General features: G+C 44.7%; 1 protein-coding gene across 1 annotated transcript in view; it reads right to left on the bottom strand.

Moving 5' to 3' along the window:
- The window catches only part of COG5 (component of oligomeric golgi complex 5), a 169,253-nt gene that overhangs the window by 52,884 nt on the left and 96,391 nt on the right, over positions 1-19,978 (bottom strand). The window contains exons 8-10 of the mRNA XM_058190345.1: positions 19,691-19,853; positions 15,658-15,770; positions 13,635-13,712 (exon numbers count right to left, since the gene is read on the bottom strand). Coding sequence (XP_058046328.1) covers positions 13,635-13,712; positions 15,658-15,770; positions 19,691-19,853 — 354 coding nt within the window. The remainder of the gene's footprint in view (positions 1-13,634; positions 13,713-15,657; positions 15,771-19,690; positions 19,854-19,978) is intronic.

Genomic DNA, 19,978 nt, shown 5'->3' with positions numbered 1-19,978 from the left:
TCATAAATATTCCCAAGTGTCTGAATTCTGATTAAGTGACCGTGGGGATGCTGCAATGGTCGTAAGTGTGAAAAATGGGTACAAGTCACTCTTTTCAGTGCCGTTGTAACTTCAAACTGTCAGTAAATGAACCGTGAACAAAATTTGAAGGCTTGGCAACTGACTCGTATTTACGGCGGTTGCAGAATCCCGAGGTCACGTGATCCCCTTTTGCGACCTTCTGACAAAAGCCAAGTCAGATTTGCTTAACAACCATCTTACTGACTTAACAACTGGAGTGATTCGCTTAACAACGGTGGCAGCAAAGGTGATAAAATGGGGCAGAATTTGCTTAACGACTGTCTCGCGTAGCCACAGGAATTTTTGGCTCCTTTTTGGCCATATGTCAAGGACTACCTGTAACACTTCGCTGAAGAGAAAGGTGTGATTTTTTTAATGTTAATTCTAAATATTCCAGTAAGAGGAATACATAAATTTGAAAAAGGGAAATATTGCTATGAAAACGGAGCTAAATAATCCCACAGTCTCAAAAGATAAAAGTAAGAACCACAGAAATTCAACGGGTCCATGGACTGCGAATTCCAATTGCAGGACAAAGCAAATTGTATTGCTTGCAATAACATCATTCTCATCAACCAACTTAATTAAAGTGACCTGCGTTCACCATTACATTAAACAATCCTCTCTACATCCGGACGAAGAGACTGCATGGAAATGAGACAGATAATTATCCAATAAGCTACACCGCATCTAGAGTTTTTAAACAGAGTCATTCCATGGGAAAGATTTAAAGTATGAAATTAAAAATGATCTCCCAGGAGTGAAGTATTAGATACGTCCCTTCGTGCAATTCAGGCACAAAAAAATTGCAAGCCCAATTTAATATATGACACACCGATACCGATCGTCCTCGTATTAATATTAGCCTCTTCTCTCAACTGAGGCTGGGTATTTTTTTCAAATCCTAGTAGTTAAAATACAGGGGGGGAAAAATAACAATTTTCTTTGAAATGTACAGTTACTAAGGGCGCCTTCCCAGGTAGATGCGCTTTGCAGGTTATCAAAACAATGTGTTGTGTCTGCGCCCCTCCCCCGAGCCGGGGCCCCTGCAAGAAAGTGACTTGGAAAGTGAGGGGGAAGGGCCATCAGGACTTACCTCGGGAGCACCGGCTTCCCTGGCTCAGCTCCAGGAGCCTGACTCTTTCCCCGCCCAGGCCACACCTCCAGACCCAGCTGATGGCAATCAGGCCTGGCTGGACCCTAGGTTTCGTAGGCAGGAGAGGCGGGAACAACAGAAGCAGGGGTGGGGCAGGCCTACGAAATGCTGAGTCATGGAGCCACACCCCACAGGATATAAAACCAACGAGGGCTGCTATGCCTCTTCGTAGCAGGCAAAATCAACTGTTTAACTAAGAGCTGAAGAACTGTTTGTTCCTGGGTGACTCATCAGCATCAAGGGAGATAACAGAGTCACTTGGCAGACACTCACTAGTTTGCTGCCAGAGCTGATAGTGCCGGCTAATTATGCCATCGCTCAGACGGAGGCGAGGGGGGACAGAACACAATGCTGTAAAGATTATTTTTCTAATCAAAAGTCTAACAGGCCCAATGGTGGGCTCCTGCCGGTTTAACAACCGGTTCGGTGATCGCGTGTTGCGTATGTGTGGACAGTTTTAACAAAACTAACCTTCCACGTTACTTCTGGGAGGTAACACAGCTGAGGTGCAGCTGTCTGCTCTGCCGTCTGAATCAGCTGAGAGGACAAAGGTAAATAAAGCATAGAGGTGGGCCCACCTGGTTGTCGGAGCTACCGGTTCACGCGAACCAGCTGATCCCAGCCCTGAACAGACCTCTTGGAGAAATGCAGGCTAAGCAAAAAGCCACGGGAAAAAAATATTTTAAATATTTCCAGTAACGATGCTGAGTTGTAGAAGAATGAATAATTCTCCACCGCGGTCCCTTGTGGGATTTTTTTTTATTTTTTATTTTGCTAAGGAAGACCAATATGCTCTTACCGGTATTTCTATAGCAACCCAATCGCTCACTGTTGTATTCTGAACAAAAGCTATCTCAATAGTAAAACCAAAAGCGCAAAATAATAATAATAAATTAGGCACGTTCCCAAACTTTTTGAATTAATAGTTGCTTAAAAATCACCGCCATTATCTCTGTGGTATTATCTGTGTGATGTATTGACAGTTAGAACAATTAACCAGTGGAACAACTTGCCTCCAGAAGTTGTGAATGCTCCAATACTAGAAGACTTTAAGAAGATGTTGGATAACCATTTGTCTGAAGTGGTGTAGGGTTTTCTGCCTAAGCAGGGGGTTGGACTACAAGACCTCCAAGGCCCCTTCCAACTCTGTTATTCTATTTCTATTTCTATTTCTACTCTACTCCACTCTCCACTCCATTCCATATTTTCTATTCTATTCTATTCTATTCTATTCTATTCTATTCTATTCTATTCTATTCTATTCTATTCCATTCCATTCCATTCCATTCCATTCCATATTTTCTATTCTATTCTATTCTATTCTATTCTATTCTATTCTATTCTATTCTATTCTATTTTCGGGGTTGCACAGCAGAATTACATCTTTATTTTTTTTTTAAAATTTGAGGTTTTTTACTGCAAGGAATAAAATCCTTCATTTGACACTAGAGCGCTGTAGAATAGCAATGTACAAGTTCACCAGCAACACAAAATTGAAAAAGCAAAAATTTTCACACAGCCGAGAACAAAAATGCAGCTTTTTTCTTGCTGCCGTTGAACCGCAAAAGATTTGGAAGCTTAAGTGTGTATTTCATTCTTGAGCAGACAACCCTTTAGGACAAATTTAGTCCTTGACTTACGACCACACCGGAGTCCAAAATTTCTGTTGCTAAGAGAAACATTTGTTAAGTGAAATTTGCCCCATTTTAGGACTTTTCTCGCCACGGTTGTTAAGTGAATCATTGCAGTAATGATGTTAGTAACATGGTTGTTAAGTGAATCCATTGACTTTGCTTGTTGGAAGGTCGCAAAAGGGGATCGCGTGACCCCGGGACACTGCAACTGTCATAAATATGAGCCAGTTGCCAAGCATCTAAATTTTGATCACCTGACTATGAGAATGCTGCAGCGGCTGTTAACTGTGCCATTGTAACTTTCAACAATCACCAAATGACTAGAATTAGAATAGAGTTCTTTATTGGCCAAGTGTGATTGGACACACAAGGAATTTGTCTTTGGTGCAGATGCTCTCAGTGTACATAAAAGAAAAGATACAAAAGAAAAGAACACCGAAGAATTTATTATTACTATCTATTATACACAAGAATCTATCCAACTAAGAGTTGAAGCGAAACTAGTGCTAGATAAGGGTCAACGGAATTCACAAGGGTTCGAATTGGGTCTCTGGTGACTACGTAACGATTCCAAACTGATGACGTGTTTAACGCCGCCTTCCAGCTCAGCCTGCTTTTCCCCTGTATCACCTAAACGTCTCATCTCGGACGCTGCAACAACGTGAAATCCTAAGATGTACTTTTCATCGGGGTTTTTCTAAACAAAAACGCGAAATTATTATTTTGTCCTACTTCAAGGGACTTTGCGGGGCCGGAGCCACCATCTGTTCCCCGACAAAACCTGTGCTGCAGAGTTACCAAGGAGACAGATGGGCCTGTCTACTAAGAGTGCAGCTGTTGGCAGAAAGTAAATACAAGGGCAGCATTAGTTTAGCTAGCGGCAATTAGCGAACCGAATGTAAACCTCAGAGTTCATGTCACTGTCTCGTGTGAGAAGGAGCTGACTGCCCGTTACAAATGGGCAAAGTAGTATTTTGGTGCTACCAAGCTTACTCATGTCGACAAACAGAAATCTGTCTTCCTACTCCAAACATTTTAAGGAGGATCAATCTACGCGAAATGATGTTGACTTTCGACGGATGACAACTGCTACTACCGGAGTTAACAACGCTTGAAGTTGCAAACTGGCTCCCTACTCAGCACTGCACGTCTACTATTAGGGCCGTAATAGCTCAGGCTGTTAGAAGCCTGTTATTAGAACACAGCAGCCTGCAATTACTGCAGGTTCAAGCCCGGCCCGAGGTTGACTCAGCCTTCCATCCTTTATAAGGTAGGTAAAATGAGGACCCAGATTGTTGGGGGGGCAATAAGTTGACTTTGTAAATATACAAATAGAATGAGACTATTGCCTTATACACTGTAAGCCGCCCTGAGTCTTCGGAGAAGGGCGGGATATAAATGTAAATTAAAAAAACAAAAACCTTTTGGCTGTTTATTCGGCAATGCCAAACGTCTTATCTCTAGCTGTTGTACTACATTACAGAAGGAGGAAGAGATAAGAAGCCGCAATACAGGTAGGTCTTGACTTATAACCAGAGTGTCAGGGTTCCAGAACAAACCCAACTCCAACTAAAAAAATCCGAGACGAACATTTTCTCAAAATTCCATTTATTAGAGTAGGTATACTGCAGTGGTGGGTTTTAAAAATTCTTACTACCGGTTCTGTGGGTGTGGCTTGGTGGGCATGGCAGGGGAAGGATACTGTAAAATCTCCATTCCCTCCCCACTCCAGGGGAAGGTTACTGCAAAATCCCCATTTCCTCCCGATCAGCTGGCACTTGTTGTGCCTCGTCCGCTTTCCCCGCAGCCGGGGCCTTCTTATCTGCTTCCGAACGCTGAGGAATGTCCTAGTATGCCTCCCGGCCCCAGCCCTGGCTCCATGCCCAGACAGGCTGAGGAAGAAGAAGTGCCTCCAACCCCCAGCCCTGGCTCCATGCCCAGGCAAACGGAGCAACTAGACCCCTCCCCCTCCCCCACAGCATGTGAGCCTGAGGAAGGTCAATTACCAACAGCTGCAGACTGGAGTGACCCTCGCTTCAGGAGAATTGATAAGCGGCGTCAACAGAAGGAAGGGAGGGGCAGGCCGGGATAAGTGCTGAGTCATGGAGCCACACCCCATGGCCTATATAAAGGATCTGCTTTCTGGCATTCTCTGAGTCAGGCAAAGTCTACCTTATCTTGCTGAAATCACTTTCTGGTCTCCTGCCTGCCTTGAGAACTTTGCTAGGACTTTGGCAGAGCTGCAGAGGCACGCCTGATTCGGATTTCCCTGACCCGGCCGTCAGCGGAGGAGTGGGACACGACAGCACTTGGGAGGCAGAGAATAGATGGGGCCGGGGCCAGTCAGAGGAGGTATTTACCAGTTCTCCGAACTACTCAAAATTTCCGCTACCGGTTCTCGGGATTTGGTCAGAACCTGCTGGAACCCACCTCTGGTATACTGGCACATCTTAGGAAAACCTGAATCTGAGAGTTCCGAGTTTTCCCCTCAGTAAATCAAAACCCCCAAATCCATCCCCTGCACCCATCAGTCCATCACATGGTCTAATCGCCAACCGTCCCATCTCGAGAAATCACGCCAACCACTCCTTCTCCAGATGTAGAACGGTCATGACCTTGACCAAAAAGAAGAATGCTATTTTGTCTAACTGCATGCCCTCTACTAAATCCCCCCCACTTCCTACTTTCCCACACACAAGAAGGTGACAGCGTGGAAACTTCCGGTGCTAATATGACTTCCAAAGCTGACACGGAGATGGTATTCAGCCGGTTCGGACGAACCGGTAGCGACCCCATCCCGGATGTAATGCCGTGCTAGTTAGCCACGTTTTCGAGCCCGTCCGCATGATGGAAGACGCACACGTGAGCAAAGCACATGCGCCGAAGGCCGGGTGCATGCGCGGAAGCTACACACAGTGAGTGAACCGGTGGCAACAATATGTGAAACCCACCCTTGCTTACAACCATTTATTTAGCGACCATACAAAGTTACAATGGCATAGGGCCGGGCTATTTACGGGACCGTCTGCTGCTACCGAATACCTCTCACCGACCCGTGCGCTCTCACAGAGAGGGACTCCTCAGGGTGCCGTCGGCTAGGCAGTGCCGTCTGGCGACACCCAGGGGAAGGGCCTTCTCTGTGGGGGCTCCCACCCTTTGGAACGAGCTTCCCCCAGGACTTCGTCAACTTCCGGACCTCCGAACCTTTCGCCGCGAGCTTAAAACTCATCTATTTATCTGCGCGGGACTGGACTAGATTTTAGATTTTAAATTTTAAATTTAAATTGGTTTTAAGGGGTTTTAATATGTATACAGTTATTTTTAATTATTTGGCTATTTGGAATAAGTTTTTTAATTGTTGTTTTATTTTGTATTTATATGTATTTTTATCTGCCTGTAAACCGCCCTGAGTCCCTAAGGAGATAGGGCGGTATAAAAATATGAATAAATAAATAAATAAATAAATAAATAAATACAACGGCACTGAAAAAAGTTGAATAATGGCCGGTTTCCACATTTACGATCATTGTTGCTTCCCATTGATGGTCACCTGATCAAAATCCAGATGCTTGGCATATATTGAGGATGGTTCTGGTGTCCCGGGGTCAGGTGACCAGCCAAGTCCATAAGGAAACCAGATTCACTTAACGACGGTATTACTACGTTGGAACCGCAGCGGTTCACTTAACCACGGTGTGGCACGAAAAGTCGTACAGTGGGGCAAAATTCGCTCAACCACTGTCTCGCCTAGCAATGGTAATCTTGAGCTCATCTGCAGTCGTAACTACCTGCAAATGTACACGCTTCATTTAACTGAACACAATATTGCTCTTAAATGAGCCACTTGCAAGCTCTCCCCCCCCACCCGCCCAAGTACATTTTCCTACAGCTTCTACTTTTAAAAAAAAAACACAGATGGCACATCAATTATCTCTCCCATCTGCTTAAGACGCTGCCTTCCCATTTGCTGTTATATTTTCCACGGGAGAGGGGGGTGGGGAAGGAATAAAAACGACATTTTCAAGAGAAGAGACCGCCAACTGCAGTTTTTTTACATTATATACCCCTCTTCCTAATTAATTCTTCGGGCTAATGCTGTAGAGCCGCGTGAATTTGGGGGCGGGGGGGGTGGGGTTTGCATCCGGACTCCCTACTCACAACATGTATTTAAATGAACAGAAGCAAAAATGGCAGGTGACAGTCAGGAACAAACTGGGAGACGATCACAAAAGAAAAGAAGGATTTCTCGGGCTTCTAAAACCCGAATTTGTAGTTTTGAGCACCTCTGCGTAATATGATTATATTATACCTGAGTTACATCGACTGTACTCGCTCCTCATCCATGTTGTGGTCTGTTGGCTGTCGGCCCTTCCAGCAACTAAATCAGAGGAGGAGGAGGAGGTGTGGGAATCAGGCCCAGCATCAAGGCAACCTGAGAACTCTGAGGGGGAAGAGGGAATGGAGCTGGCAGAGAGAGAGAGAGGGGCGGAGCCTGGGCTGTCCGTCAGCCCGCAGGTGGAGAGTCAACAGCCCCCAGGTCTGGAGGTGGCTGATGAGGAAGAGGAGGAACAGCTGGGTCCAGTGCCTGACGCATGGATGCACAGAAGGCAGAGGAGAGGAGAACAGTGGAAATCTATGGGCCGGTCCTTGGACGGAAGAGCCACCGCTGCTACCGAAGCCCCACCCTAGCTCTGGGGATAAAAGGCAGGGGAGATGAATAGATGTGGCAGAAAACTATTCATCTCCCGGACGGGAAAACTATTCATCTCCCGGACGGACGGACTTGTTAGCCTGTGGTGAGAGAGAAACTTTTTGCCGGGGCTCCTGGCGCTCCTAATAAAAGGCATCTTTGAGTTCACTTCAGAGGGCTTGTCATGTTTGGGGAACTGGCTCCGAACCATCTGTTTTTAGATTGCTAGCTTGATTTTAAATCTCAGGATCAGAGTATTTGCAGATAAATTGGATAAGTCTACAGGTAGTCCTCGCTTTTACAACAGTTCATTTAGTGACCGTTCGAAGTGAAAAGTGACCTATGACCATTTTTCACACTTATGACCACTGCAGCATCCCCGCGATCACGTGATTTACATTCGGATGTTTTAACGACTGGTTCATAGTTATGACCGCTGTAGTGTCCGGGGGGGGGTGTGTGTCACGCGATCCCCTTTTGCAACCTTCTGACCAGCGAAGTCGACGGGGAAGCCAGATTCACTTAACAACGGCGTGACTCATTTAACAACTGCAGTGATTCGCCTAACCAACGGGGCAAGAAAAGTCGTAAAATGGGGCAAAATTCACGCTAATAAATGTTTCACTTAGCAACGTTAAGTTTTGGGCTCAATTGTGGTCGTACGTCGAGGACTACTTGTATTGGATCAACGATATTCATGCCCTTAACTTAGGAAAGACTGGGGAAGCGTGACTTCATTTCACGAATTTATTTATTTATTTATTCGCATTTTTATACCGCCCTATCTCCCAAGGGACTCAGGGCGGTTTACAGCCTGATAAAAAACATACATATAAATACAGAATAAAACATCAATTAAAAAACTTATTAAGTAAGGCCGAATATTTAAAAATAACCATAAAAGTAAAAAACCCCATTAAAACCAAATTCAAAATTTAAAATTCTAGTCCAGTCCTGCGCAAATAAATAGATGTGTCTTAAGCTCGTGGCAAAAGGTTCGAAGGTCAGGAAGTTGGCGAAGTCCTGGGGGAAGTTCGTTCCAGAGGGTGGGAGCCCCCACAGAAAAGGCCCTTCCCCTGGGCGTCGCCAGTCGGCACTGCCTGGCCGACGGCACCCTGAGGAGTCCCTCCCTGTGAGAGCGCACGGGTCGGTGAGAGGCAATCGGTGGCAACAGACAGTCCCATAAGTAACCCGGCCCTATGCCATGGAGCGCTTTGAAGATAGTTACCAAAACCTTGAAGCGCACCCGGAAGGCCACAGGTAGCCAGTGCAGTCTGCGCAGGAGAGGTGTCACATGGGAGCCACGAGGGGCTCCCTCTATCACCCGTGCAGCCGCATTTTGCACCAGTTGGAGCCTCCGGGAGCTCCTCAAGGGGAGCCCCATGTAGAGAGCATTGCAGTAATCCAGACGAGATGTCACGAGAGCATGAGTGACCGTGCATAGGGCATCCCGGTCTAGAAAGGGGCGCAAAAGTTATCTTTTGCTTGGTAATTCTTGTTGATTTAGAATCGGTCCCGTAATAAAGATTCAGGAAAAATATTAAGCTTACATCATGCTACTAAAATAATATGGAGAAAATAATCACTTTACCCTAAGCTGTTAGGGTATGAAATGAAATAAGAATTATTTTCAGGGGTGCTCTCTGAGCTTGACTGTTTTCTTGCAGACGTTTTATCACCGAACTACGTAACATCATCAGTGCTCGTAAGGAGTGGGGTTTGCTCTCAGTGTACTTTCCCGTTGCTTACCCTCTCGGTATTGGCTGGAGTGGTTCTTGATTTGTCCTGTTTACGGTTAGCTTGTTTGGCAATTCCTTGATTGGGATATTGTTTAATTCTTGATTGTTGGGTTTGATGTTAATCTTCGGGTTAATCTGAATTGTGTTGCCTACAAAGCCTGCTTACTAATTTATAAACTACGGGCTTGGAAAAGAATATACAATTAAGTAAAGCGAAGCATGTCACAGAGTCACTGTTTAATTTTAGCATCGCCAAGAATCCACATTATAATTTATCCTCTTTCTGCTGAAAGGAACGGCGGATGAGAAAACGAAAAATATTGGGCAGATAATCAGGGGTTTTGGTTTTTCATTTTCCTCTTGCCTGCGTTCCCAAGTTAAAGATGGGGAAAAGCAGGGGTGAAATCCAGCAGGTTCTGGAGAACCGGTAGCGGAAATTTTAAGCAGTTCGGAGAAATGGTAGCAGAAATTTTGAGTAGTTCGGAGAACCGGCAAATACCACCTCTGGCTGGCCCCAGAGTGGGGTGGGAATGGAGATTTTGCAATATCCTTCCACGAGGAGTGGGGAGGGAATGGAGATTTTGCAGTATCCTTCCCCCAGGAGTGGGGAGGGAATGGAGATTTTGCAGTATCCTTCCCTGAGGAGTGGGGAGGGAATGGAGATTTTACAGCATCCTTCCCCTGGAGTGGGGTGGGAATGGAGATTTTGCAGTATCCTTCCCCCAGGAGTAGGGAGGGAATGGAGATTTTGCAGTATCCTTCCCCTGGAGTGGGGAGGGAATGGAGATTTTGCAGCATCCTTCCCCTGGAGTGGGGAGGGAATGGAGATTTTGCAATATTCTTCCCCTGGAGTGGGGAGGGAATGGAGATTTTGCAGCATCTTTCCCGTTACACCCACCAAGCCACGCCCACAGAACCCCTAGTAAAAAAAATTTGGATTTCACCCCTGGGGAAAATTAATACCTCTCACACATTATGAGAGATATACTCCTCGACTTACGACCACAATTGAGCCCAAAATTTATGTTGCTAACTGAAATATTTGTTATGTGAGTTTTACGACTTTTTTCTGCTAGGATGCTTAAGTGAATCGTTGAATTTGTTAAGTGAATCACGCTGTTGTTAAGTGAATCTGGGTTCCTTGTTGACTTTGCTCGCCAGAAGGTGGCAAAATCTGATCACATGACACACATCCCTTCCGGGGACACTCCGACTGTCATAAATATGAGTCACTGGCCAAACTTCTGAATTTTGATCACATCACCATGCTGCAAAAAGGCTGTAGGCGCGAACAACGTCTCATCGCTTTTTTCAGTGCTGGGATAACTTTGAATGGTCGCTAAAAGAACTTTTGTAAGTTGAGGACTACCTGTACCATTCTTGTTCCTTGGGAAAACTATTCGCCCACTGCTCTTAAATGAGATTCTGAAATAAGGGGGAAAAATAACAGATGATGAAAGAAATTTGGATCTCAGGTACAGCAAAGGAATTGGAAAAAACTTCCAAACAAGACTCAGATGGCCGAATCGAGAGACTAATGTATAATACCAATTCATCAAGCCACACGGTATTTTTTGCATTGTCTTAACTGAGAATAGAAGAATAGAATGGAATAGAATGGAATAGAATATGGAATGGAATAGAAAATATGGAATGGAATGCAATAGAATATGGAATGGAATAGAATAGAAAATATGGAATGGAATGGAATAGAAAATATGAAATGGAATGGAATGGAATAGAATAGAATAGAATAGAATAGAATAGAATAGAATAGAAAAAATATGGAATGGAATGGAATAGAATATGGAATGGAATGGAATAGAAAATATGAAATGGAATGGAATGGAATGGAATAGAATAGAATAGAATAGAATAGAATAGAATAGAATAGAATAGAATAGAACAGAACAGAATAGAATAGAATAGAAAAAATATGGAATGGAATGGAATGGAATAGAAAATATGGAATGGAATGGAATGGAATGGAATGGAATAGAATAGAATAGAAAAATATGGAATGGAATAGAATAGAATATGGAATGGAATGGAATGGAATGGAATGGAATGGAATAGAATAGAATAGAATAGAAAATATAGAATGGAATAGAACATATGGAATTGCATGGAATGGAATGGAATAGAACATATGGAATTGCATGGAATGGAATGGAATAGAACATATGGAATGGAATGGAATAGAAAATATGGAATGGAATAGAATAGAAAATATGGAATGGAATAGAATAGAAAATATGGAATGGAATAGAATGGAAAATATGGAATGGAATGGAATGGAATGGAATGGAATAGAATAGAATAGAAAAATATGGAATGGAATAGAATAGAATATGGAATGGAATGGAATAGAATAGAATATGAAATGGAATGGAATGGAATAGAATAGAATAGAATATGGAATGGAATAGAAAATATGGAATGGAATGAAATGGAATGGAATGGAATATGGAATGAATGGAATGGAATAGAAAATATGGAATGGAATGAAATGGAATGGAATGGAATAGAATAGAATAGAATAAAATCCTTTATTGGCCAAGTGTGATTGGACACACAAGGAATTTGTCTCCGGGGCAGAAGCTCTCAGTGTACATACAAGCAACCCGTGATAAATCATGATCACAGTCATCATAAAAATACATTCATTCTAGATAAAATAATTTAAAAAGTTATTATAGATAAAGTAATTTAACAGATCAGCCATTCCCAGCGATTTGTCCCCAAAACCGTCATGCTTGAATGGAAAAGGCGATGCTAATTTTTTTCCCACGCCTCTGTCCTTTCCTTACAAAGCCCCACCCCCACCCCAAATCATTCCTGAGGGTCTCTGTTCTTCAGTTATTCCAGAAAAATTTGGGGGGGGGAGGGTAGAAAGTAAACACCCCCTCCAGCAGCTCATCTTGTGGCTGCAATCTGTTGTTCAACCCACTTGCACAGGACTCGGAAAAAAAAAAAAATCGGGAGGTGGAAAATGTTGCTTGAACGTTCCTTACCCATCAAAGGCTGCCAGGGAAAATCTTCCGCCTTGTCAAGTTGTATTTCAGAACACCACGCTGTGGCACCAGGCGGGCAAAACTGACTCATTTCGCCTCGCAACGTTAAAAGAGGGAGGCGCTTTCTGAACGCCGGGTGTGTAGTTAAAAGGGGTTCTGTAACCTTTGGGCAATGGTTTTCACTCTGTACCTCGCCAGGATACTCTCAACCTTACACAGTAAAAGACCTGAATACGGAATGGAATGGAATGGAATGCAGTGGAGTGGAGCGGAGTGGAGTGGAATAGAATAGAATAAAATAGAAAATATGGAACAGAACGGAACAGAATAGAAAATACGGAATGCAATGGAGTGGAGTGGAGTGGAGTGGAGTGGAGTGGAATGGAATGGAATGGAATGGAATAGAATAGAATAGAATAGAATAGAATAGAATAGAATAGAATAGAAAATATGGAACAGAACGGAACAGAACAGAATAGAAAATACAGAATGCAATGGAATGGAGTGGAGTGGAGTGGAGTGGAATGGAATGGAATGGAATAGAATAGAATAGAATAGAATAGAATAGAATAGAATAGAATAGAATAGAATAGAATAGAATAGAAAATATGGAACAGAATGGAACAGAACAGAATAGAAAATACAGAATGCAATGGAATGGAGTGGAGTGGAGTGGAGTGGAGTGGAATGGAATGGAATGGAATGGAATGGAATGGAATGGAATGGAATAAAATAGAATAGAACAGAATAGAAAATATGGAACAGAACGGAACAGAACAGAATAGAAAATACGGAATGGAATAGAATGGAATAGAATAGATGGAATGGAACAGAACAGAATAGAAAAAACGGAATGGAGTAGAGCAGAACGGAATGGAACAAGAACAGGAAGAAGAACAGAAGAGAATATGGAAACAGAAGAGAAATAGAAATAGCAACAGAAAAGAAATAAAAACAGAAACAGAAGAGAAATAGAAACAGAACAGAATAGTTTTTTATTGGCCAAGTGCCAAAGCTCTCAGTGTCAGAAGTTACAACAGCACTGAAAAAAGGGACAGTTTTTCATACTTAACAACCGTGGCAGCATCCCTATGGTCGCCTGATCAAAATCCAGATGCTTGGCATGTATTCCCGACAGTTGCCCTGGTCCTGGGTCACGTCATCTCCATTTGTAACCTTCCCGCAAGCAAAGTCCCTTGAACAACTGAACCACCGTTGCAGGAAATGGGGCCAAACTCACTTAAGCAACAGTCTTGCTTTAACAGAAGTTTTGGGCTCAGTTTTCGGCTGTAAGTCGAGAACTGCCTTTATTTAGGTGGAGAGCAGAGCTAGAAATCTCACCTTTGCCAATTCATCAATGAAACAAACGTGGGTAACCGGATCTCTTTTCTTCGACAAGACCTTCTGGAGATGTTGCACCTGAAAAACAAGAGACACGTGATGTGAAGTCCAAGATCTTGAGATTTTTCAGAATAGTGTTGTGCCTCGTCCTCCCTCCTCTACTCAGCCGGGCCCCTCCCCTCCCGGGCCCCTCCCGGGCCCCTCCCATCATGAAGATGAATGGCCTGTCATGCCTCCAGCCCCCGGCCCTGGCCCCATGCCCGGAGAGGATGTCAGGAGTTAACAGAGAAGCCCGATAAACCTCACTCCTACAGCGTGTGAGCAGGAAGTCAGCCACGTGCTGGAATTACTGACAGCAGATCCAGCTGAAGAGAGTTCAAAGTGGGAGGATCCTCACTTCCGGAGATCTGAGAGGCGACGCCAGCAGAAGGAAGGGAGGGGCAGGCCTGGATAAATGCTGAGTCATGGAGACACACCCCACAGCCTATATAAAGGACCTGCTTTTGGCATTCCAACCTTGAGTCAAGCAAAGTCTCATCTAGTTTGCTGATCTAGTTTGCTGACTCTATTGCTGAAGTCACAACTTGGACTCCTGCCTGCCCTGAGAAACCTCGAAGGAATTTGGCAAGCTGCAGAGGCTTCGTTGCCACGTTTGATACGGACTTCCTTGACCCGGTTGTTGAAGGGGGAGGGGGACATGACAGAATAGAATTCTTGATTGGCCAAGTGTGATTGGACACACAAGGAATTTTTCTTTGGTGCATACGCTCTCAGTGTACATAAAAGGACAAGATACGTTCGTCAAGAATCATAAGGTACAACACTTAATGACAGCCATGAGGTACAAATATGCAATCAGATCATACTAGGAAACTACAAATCGTAAGGATACAGCAACAAAGTTAGAGTCATGCAGTCATAAGTGGGAGGAGATGGGTGATGGGAACAATGAGAAGATTAATAGTAATGCAGATTTAGTAACTAGTTTGACACTGTTGTGGGAATTAATTGTTTAGCAGAGTGATGGCGTTCAGGCGGGGTGAAATGTAAAATTTGTTACTACCGGTTCTGTGGGCGTGGCTTGGTGGTGGTGGGTAATGTGACTGGGTGGGCATGGCCAACTTTTTTTTTTTTTAACTTTTAAAAGGATTTTTTCTACAACCTCTTTGGCTGAAGGTTTTAGAAATTGCTTTAAAAAGCCTCTGATGATCAGGCAACTCAGCTGGGATCACCAGAGGAGCCTTTTAAAAGCATTTTTTTACAACCTCTTCAGCCAAAGAGGCCGTAAAAATGTAGAAAAAATGCTTTTAAAGGGTTCTGACGATCACAGCTGAGTTGCCTGATCACCAGAACCCTTTGAAAGCATTTTTTTTTACAACCTCTTCGGCCAAAGAGGTTGTAGAATAAAATGCTTTTAAAAGGTTCAGACGATCCCAGCTGAGCCGCACGATCATCAGAGGCCTTTTTAAAAAACTTTTAAAAGCATTTTTTCAGCCGAAGAAAAAATACTTTTAAAGTAAAAAAACAACAACCAACCTCTGATGATCACGCGGTTCAGCTGGGCATGGGGAGGTAGGGATTTTTGCTACCGGTTCTCTGACCCACCCGCCGCCATTGCTATCGAATCAGGCGATCCGGTTTGAACCGGGAGCAATTCACCCCTGCGTTCGGGGAAAAATTATCCTTGTGTCTAGCTGTTCTGGTGTGCAGTGCTCTATAGTGTCATTTTGAGGGTAGGAGTTGAAACAGTTTATGTCCAGAATGCAAGGGATCTGTAAATATTTTCACAGCCCTCTTTTTGACTCATGCAGTATGCAGGTCCTCAATGGAAGGCAGGTTGGTAGCCATTGTTTTTTCTGCAATTTTAATTATCCTCTGAAGTCTGTGTCTGTCTTGTTGGGTTGCAGAACCAAACCAGACAGTTATGGAGGTGCAGATGACAGACTCAATCATTCCTCTGTAGAACTGGATCAGCAGCTCTTTGGGAGGCTGCAAGGGTAGGATAATTGAGCGAGCAAAATACCTGTCCACAAGCTGCACAGATCTGATCCATCAATTTCTCCATATTGGTCCAGAGGGCTGCTCGGAAGGCTGCAGTATTTCCTGGGGTGGGCATAGCTGCTCGGCCGGGACCACCTAAATGTGTGGGTTTTTAAAAAAAAAAAAATTAATCCATCTCAAAAACCCATCTCTGAAAAGCTTTGCACAAACTACGCACGTTTTGAACGTTTAAACTGCTGTGCAGATGAAAACCAAGTAATTAACAGAAGCTGTCTGGGAAACAAACCACATTTGTGTTTAATTCCTGCCCATCCACAAAGGTGGTATGAATCCACACCAGTGAAATCTGACACTGAAACTTAGGGCTGCTAGGAATCTGGCCCCTAGTTAAAACAAAACAAAAAGACTGAAGTTTAGAATAGAATAACAGAGTTGGAAGGGACCTTGGAGGTCTTCTAGTCCAACCCCCTGCCCAGGCAGAAAACCCTACACCACTTCAGACAAATGGTTATCCAACATCTTCTTAAAAACTTCCAGTGTTGGAGCCTTCACGACTTCTGGAGGCAAGTTGTCCCACTGATTAATTGTTCTAACTGGCAGCCAGCTACGATGTTCACTATAGGTCTTCCTCAATTTATAACCATTCGTTTAGTGACCATTCAAAGTTGCAACGGCGCTGAAAAAAAGCGACGTGAGCATTTCCCACACTGTTGTAGCATCCCCGTGATCAAAATTCAGATGCTTGGCAACCATAGTTACGAGGGTTGCAGCGTCCCATATTTATGACGCCTGCAGCGCCCTGGGGTCACGTGATCCCCTTTCGCGACCTGTTGACAAGCAAAGTCAATGGGGGAAGCCAGATTCATTTAACAACCGTGTTACGGCAGCAGTGATTCGCTTAACAACTGTGGCAAGACAGGTCGTAACCAGGGGTGGGTTCTACTTACCTTTAATACCTGTTCGCAACAGGATTGTGCATGTGCCGAGCTTCTGTGCATGCGCAGATCGCCTATAAAAACATCTAGGTCAGTGGGTGGAACCTCAGTCGGTTTACTACCGGTTCTATAGAACCGGTAGTAAACTGACCCGCCACTGGTCGTAACGTGGGGCAAAACGCACGCAACAACTGTCTCACTTAGCAACAGAAATTCTGGTCTCCATTGCGGTCATAAGTCGAGGACTACCTGTATATGATGGGGTGCAAGAGATTCAAGCATTCAGTAGCCACTTCTGCCCTCTCCACCTTTAACCTTCGGACATGTTGGTCCAAGATAAGTTAGATCCCTGCTGGTCCCCACTTACAAAGTTAAGGGACCCCGATTTCACTACACGGTAATAATTCTGCTTAAAATTATATTAACCTCACTTTTACCTTTATTAATAATTCAGCGTGAAATTGTATTTAACTGCTTTTGCAATAAAAACGCCAAAGCTCCACAGTGTGTCATTTCTCTTTTTCTTCATCGATATTTTACGTCAGATTAAAGGCTAAGATTACAAGCCGTTTCGGTTTAATGTGTTCTCCATCATGCAGGATATTCTATTAGCGAAAATTAAGAGGCACTGGTCTAAAATCCCAGCAAGACGAACTCAAAACGTACCGCATTTCAACCTTTTTATTACTACTATCCTTGTTAATGGGACTTGAAATCGGGAAAGAACGAAGGAATGGTGCTGAAATATTAGCTACAGGTAAGTCCTCGGAATTACAACGGTTCATTCAGTGAACGTTCGAAATTATGACGATAGTGAAAGAAGTGACTTACGACTGTTTTTCACACTTATGACCACTGCTGGTCACGTGATCAAAAAATGGTCACGTGATCAAAATTCAGATGTCCAGCAATTGTCTCCTTTGGCGAATATTTGGTCTATTTGGAGAACAGGTCGACCTGTTCTCCAAAGCATCCGAAGCCAAGACAAAGAAACGACGAATGGAAACTAATCAGAGGAGAGAAGCAACCTAGAATTAAGGAGAAACTTCCTAACAGTGAGGGCAATTAACCGGTGGAATGGCTTGACACCAGAAGTTGTGGGTGATCCATCACTGGAGGCTTGTAAGAAAAGATAGGACAGCTGTCGTGTCCCACTCCTTCGCTGACGGCCGGGTCAGGGAAATCCGAATCAGGCTTGCCTCTGCAGCTCTGCCCAAAGTCCTAGCAAAGTCCTCAGAGCAGGCAGGAGACCAGTAAGTGACTTCAGCAAGATAAGTTCGACTTTTGCCTAACTCAGAGACTGCCAGAAAGCAGATCCTTTATATAGGCCATGGGGTGTGGCACCATGACTCAGCACTCATTAAGGCCTGCCCCTCCCTTCCTTCTGTTGCCTCCGCCTATCCAATCTTCTGATGCGAGGGTCACTCCAATCAGCTGTTGGGAATAAACCCTCCTCAGGCTCACATGCTGTGGAGGAGGGGGAGGGGTCTAGCTGCTCCGTTTGCCTGGGCATGGAGTCAGGGATGGGGCCGGGAGGTGCTCCTTCTTCTGCAGTTTGTCTGGGCATGGAGCCAGGACTGGGGCCGGGAGGCATACATTCCTCAGTGTTCGGGAGCAGGTAAGAAGGCCCCGGCTGCTCTGAGGGCGGGCAAGACACAACAACAGCCATTTGTCTGAAATGGTATAGGGTCGTGCTGGCGAACCTATGGCACGCGTAGCCATATCAGTGGGCACGCGAGCTCAGCTCCGGCACGCATGCGCATGTCAGCCAGCTGATTTTCAAGGCTTTTGGGCCAACCAGAAGTAGGAAAAGAGACTGTTTCCTGCCTCCAAAGGGCCTCGGGTGGGGGTGGGAAAGGCCGTTTTCGCTGTCCCCAGCCTCCAGAGCCTCTCTAGGAATCTGGGGAGGGTAAAAATGGCCTTCCCCACCCCCCTGGAGCCCCCCCCCCCCCGGGAGGCCAGAAATGGCCCATTTGCCAACAACCGGTGGGACCGGAAAGCTTGTTTTTTGCTGTCCCCAGCAACCAGAGCCTCTCTAGGAGTCTGGGGAGGGCAAAAACGGCCTTCCCCACCCCCCTGGAGGTCCTCTGGAGGCCGAAAAGAGCCCGTTTGCCAACTTCCAGTTTCTGGCCTTACAGGGGTGGTGGTGGTGGGGGGGGGGAAGGCCATTTTTGCCCTCCCTTGACTCCTAGAAAGGCTCTGGAGCCAGGTGAGAGAAAAAAACGGGCCTACTGTCCCATTGCATGCCAGGAGTGGGAGGAGCATGGGGGAGTTGCGCACGCATGCATGGGGGCGGGGCGCATAGAATTATGGGTCTGGGCATGTGAGTGTGCAACCCCCCCTTGCCCCCCCCGCACCCGATGGCAAAAAGGTTAGCCATCACTGGTGTAGGGTCTTTTGCTTGAGCAGGGGTTGGACTAGAAGACCTCCAAGGTCCCTTCCAATTGTCCTAAAGGTTCTTTTTCAAGAGGCAGCTGGACTCTCTGTTTTTGCTTTGGAGACGTTTCGCTTCTCATCCAAGAAGCTTCTTCAGCTCGGACTGGATGGAGATGAGTCTGTGTCCCTTGCAGACTGCTGCATATAAATCCAGTCCGAGCTGAAGAAGCTTCTTGGATGAGGAGCGAAACGTCTTCAAAGAAAAACCAGAAAGTCCAGTTGCCTCCTGAAAAAGCACCTTTGGGACAACCATGACCTGGATGATTGAGAATCTCCATAACTTCCAACCTCGATATTCTATGTTCTGTTTTTTCAGAGCTGTTCTAACCTCTGTCGTTAAACGAAGGGTTTTAAGTCGAGGACTACCCTGTTTCCCCGAAAATAAGACCCACCCGGAAAATAAGTACTAGCATGATTTTTTCAGGATGCTATAATATAAGCCTTACCCCCAAAATAAGCCTCAGTTAAGATAGTCAGCCAGATGGGTGCATTTAGTACCGTATTTTCCCCAAAATAAGACCTAACCAGAAAATAAGCCCTAAGGCATCTTTTGGAGGAAAAATTAATATAAGACCCGGTCTTATTTTCGGGGAAACACAGTACCTGTATCCATTTATGGGGATATATCAAATTACAAAGCATTATTTTGTCCAATATAGCAAAATGACAATAAAGGCATGGTACCTCTAGCTGCTTGAGAAGGCTGAGTCAAAACTTTAAAATCCAAAGCGCCGTGCACGTTTTCCTCCAAGGCTGTGCAATATCCCTCCACAACATTAGCGATTGTAACTTTCAATGTGCCGAGATTATAGAAAACTTGAAGAGCCGTTCCTTCTTGAGTAGGATTCTAGGACAGACAAAGAAAACGAGATATCCAGAAATGACGAATCAACTTTTAGCAAGAGTTTTATCGATGGCGCTGCCATGTTTCCAAGCTCACCCCAAGTTTTGCTTCCTAGGATGGGTTTAATG

This window comes from Ahaetulla prasina, chromosome 7 (assembly GCF_028640845.1).
Source record: "Ahaetulla prasina isolate Xishuangbanna chromosome 7, ASM2864084v1, whole genome shotgun sequence".
Taxonomy (NCBI): Eukaryota; Metazoa; Chordata; class Lepidosauria; order Squamata; family Colubridae; genus Ahaetulla; species Ahaetulla prasina.
The sequence above is the reverse complement of the archived record's forward strand: the minus strand, read 5'-3'. Positions and strand labels throughout refer to the sequence as shown.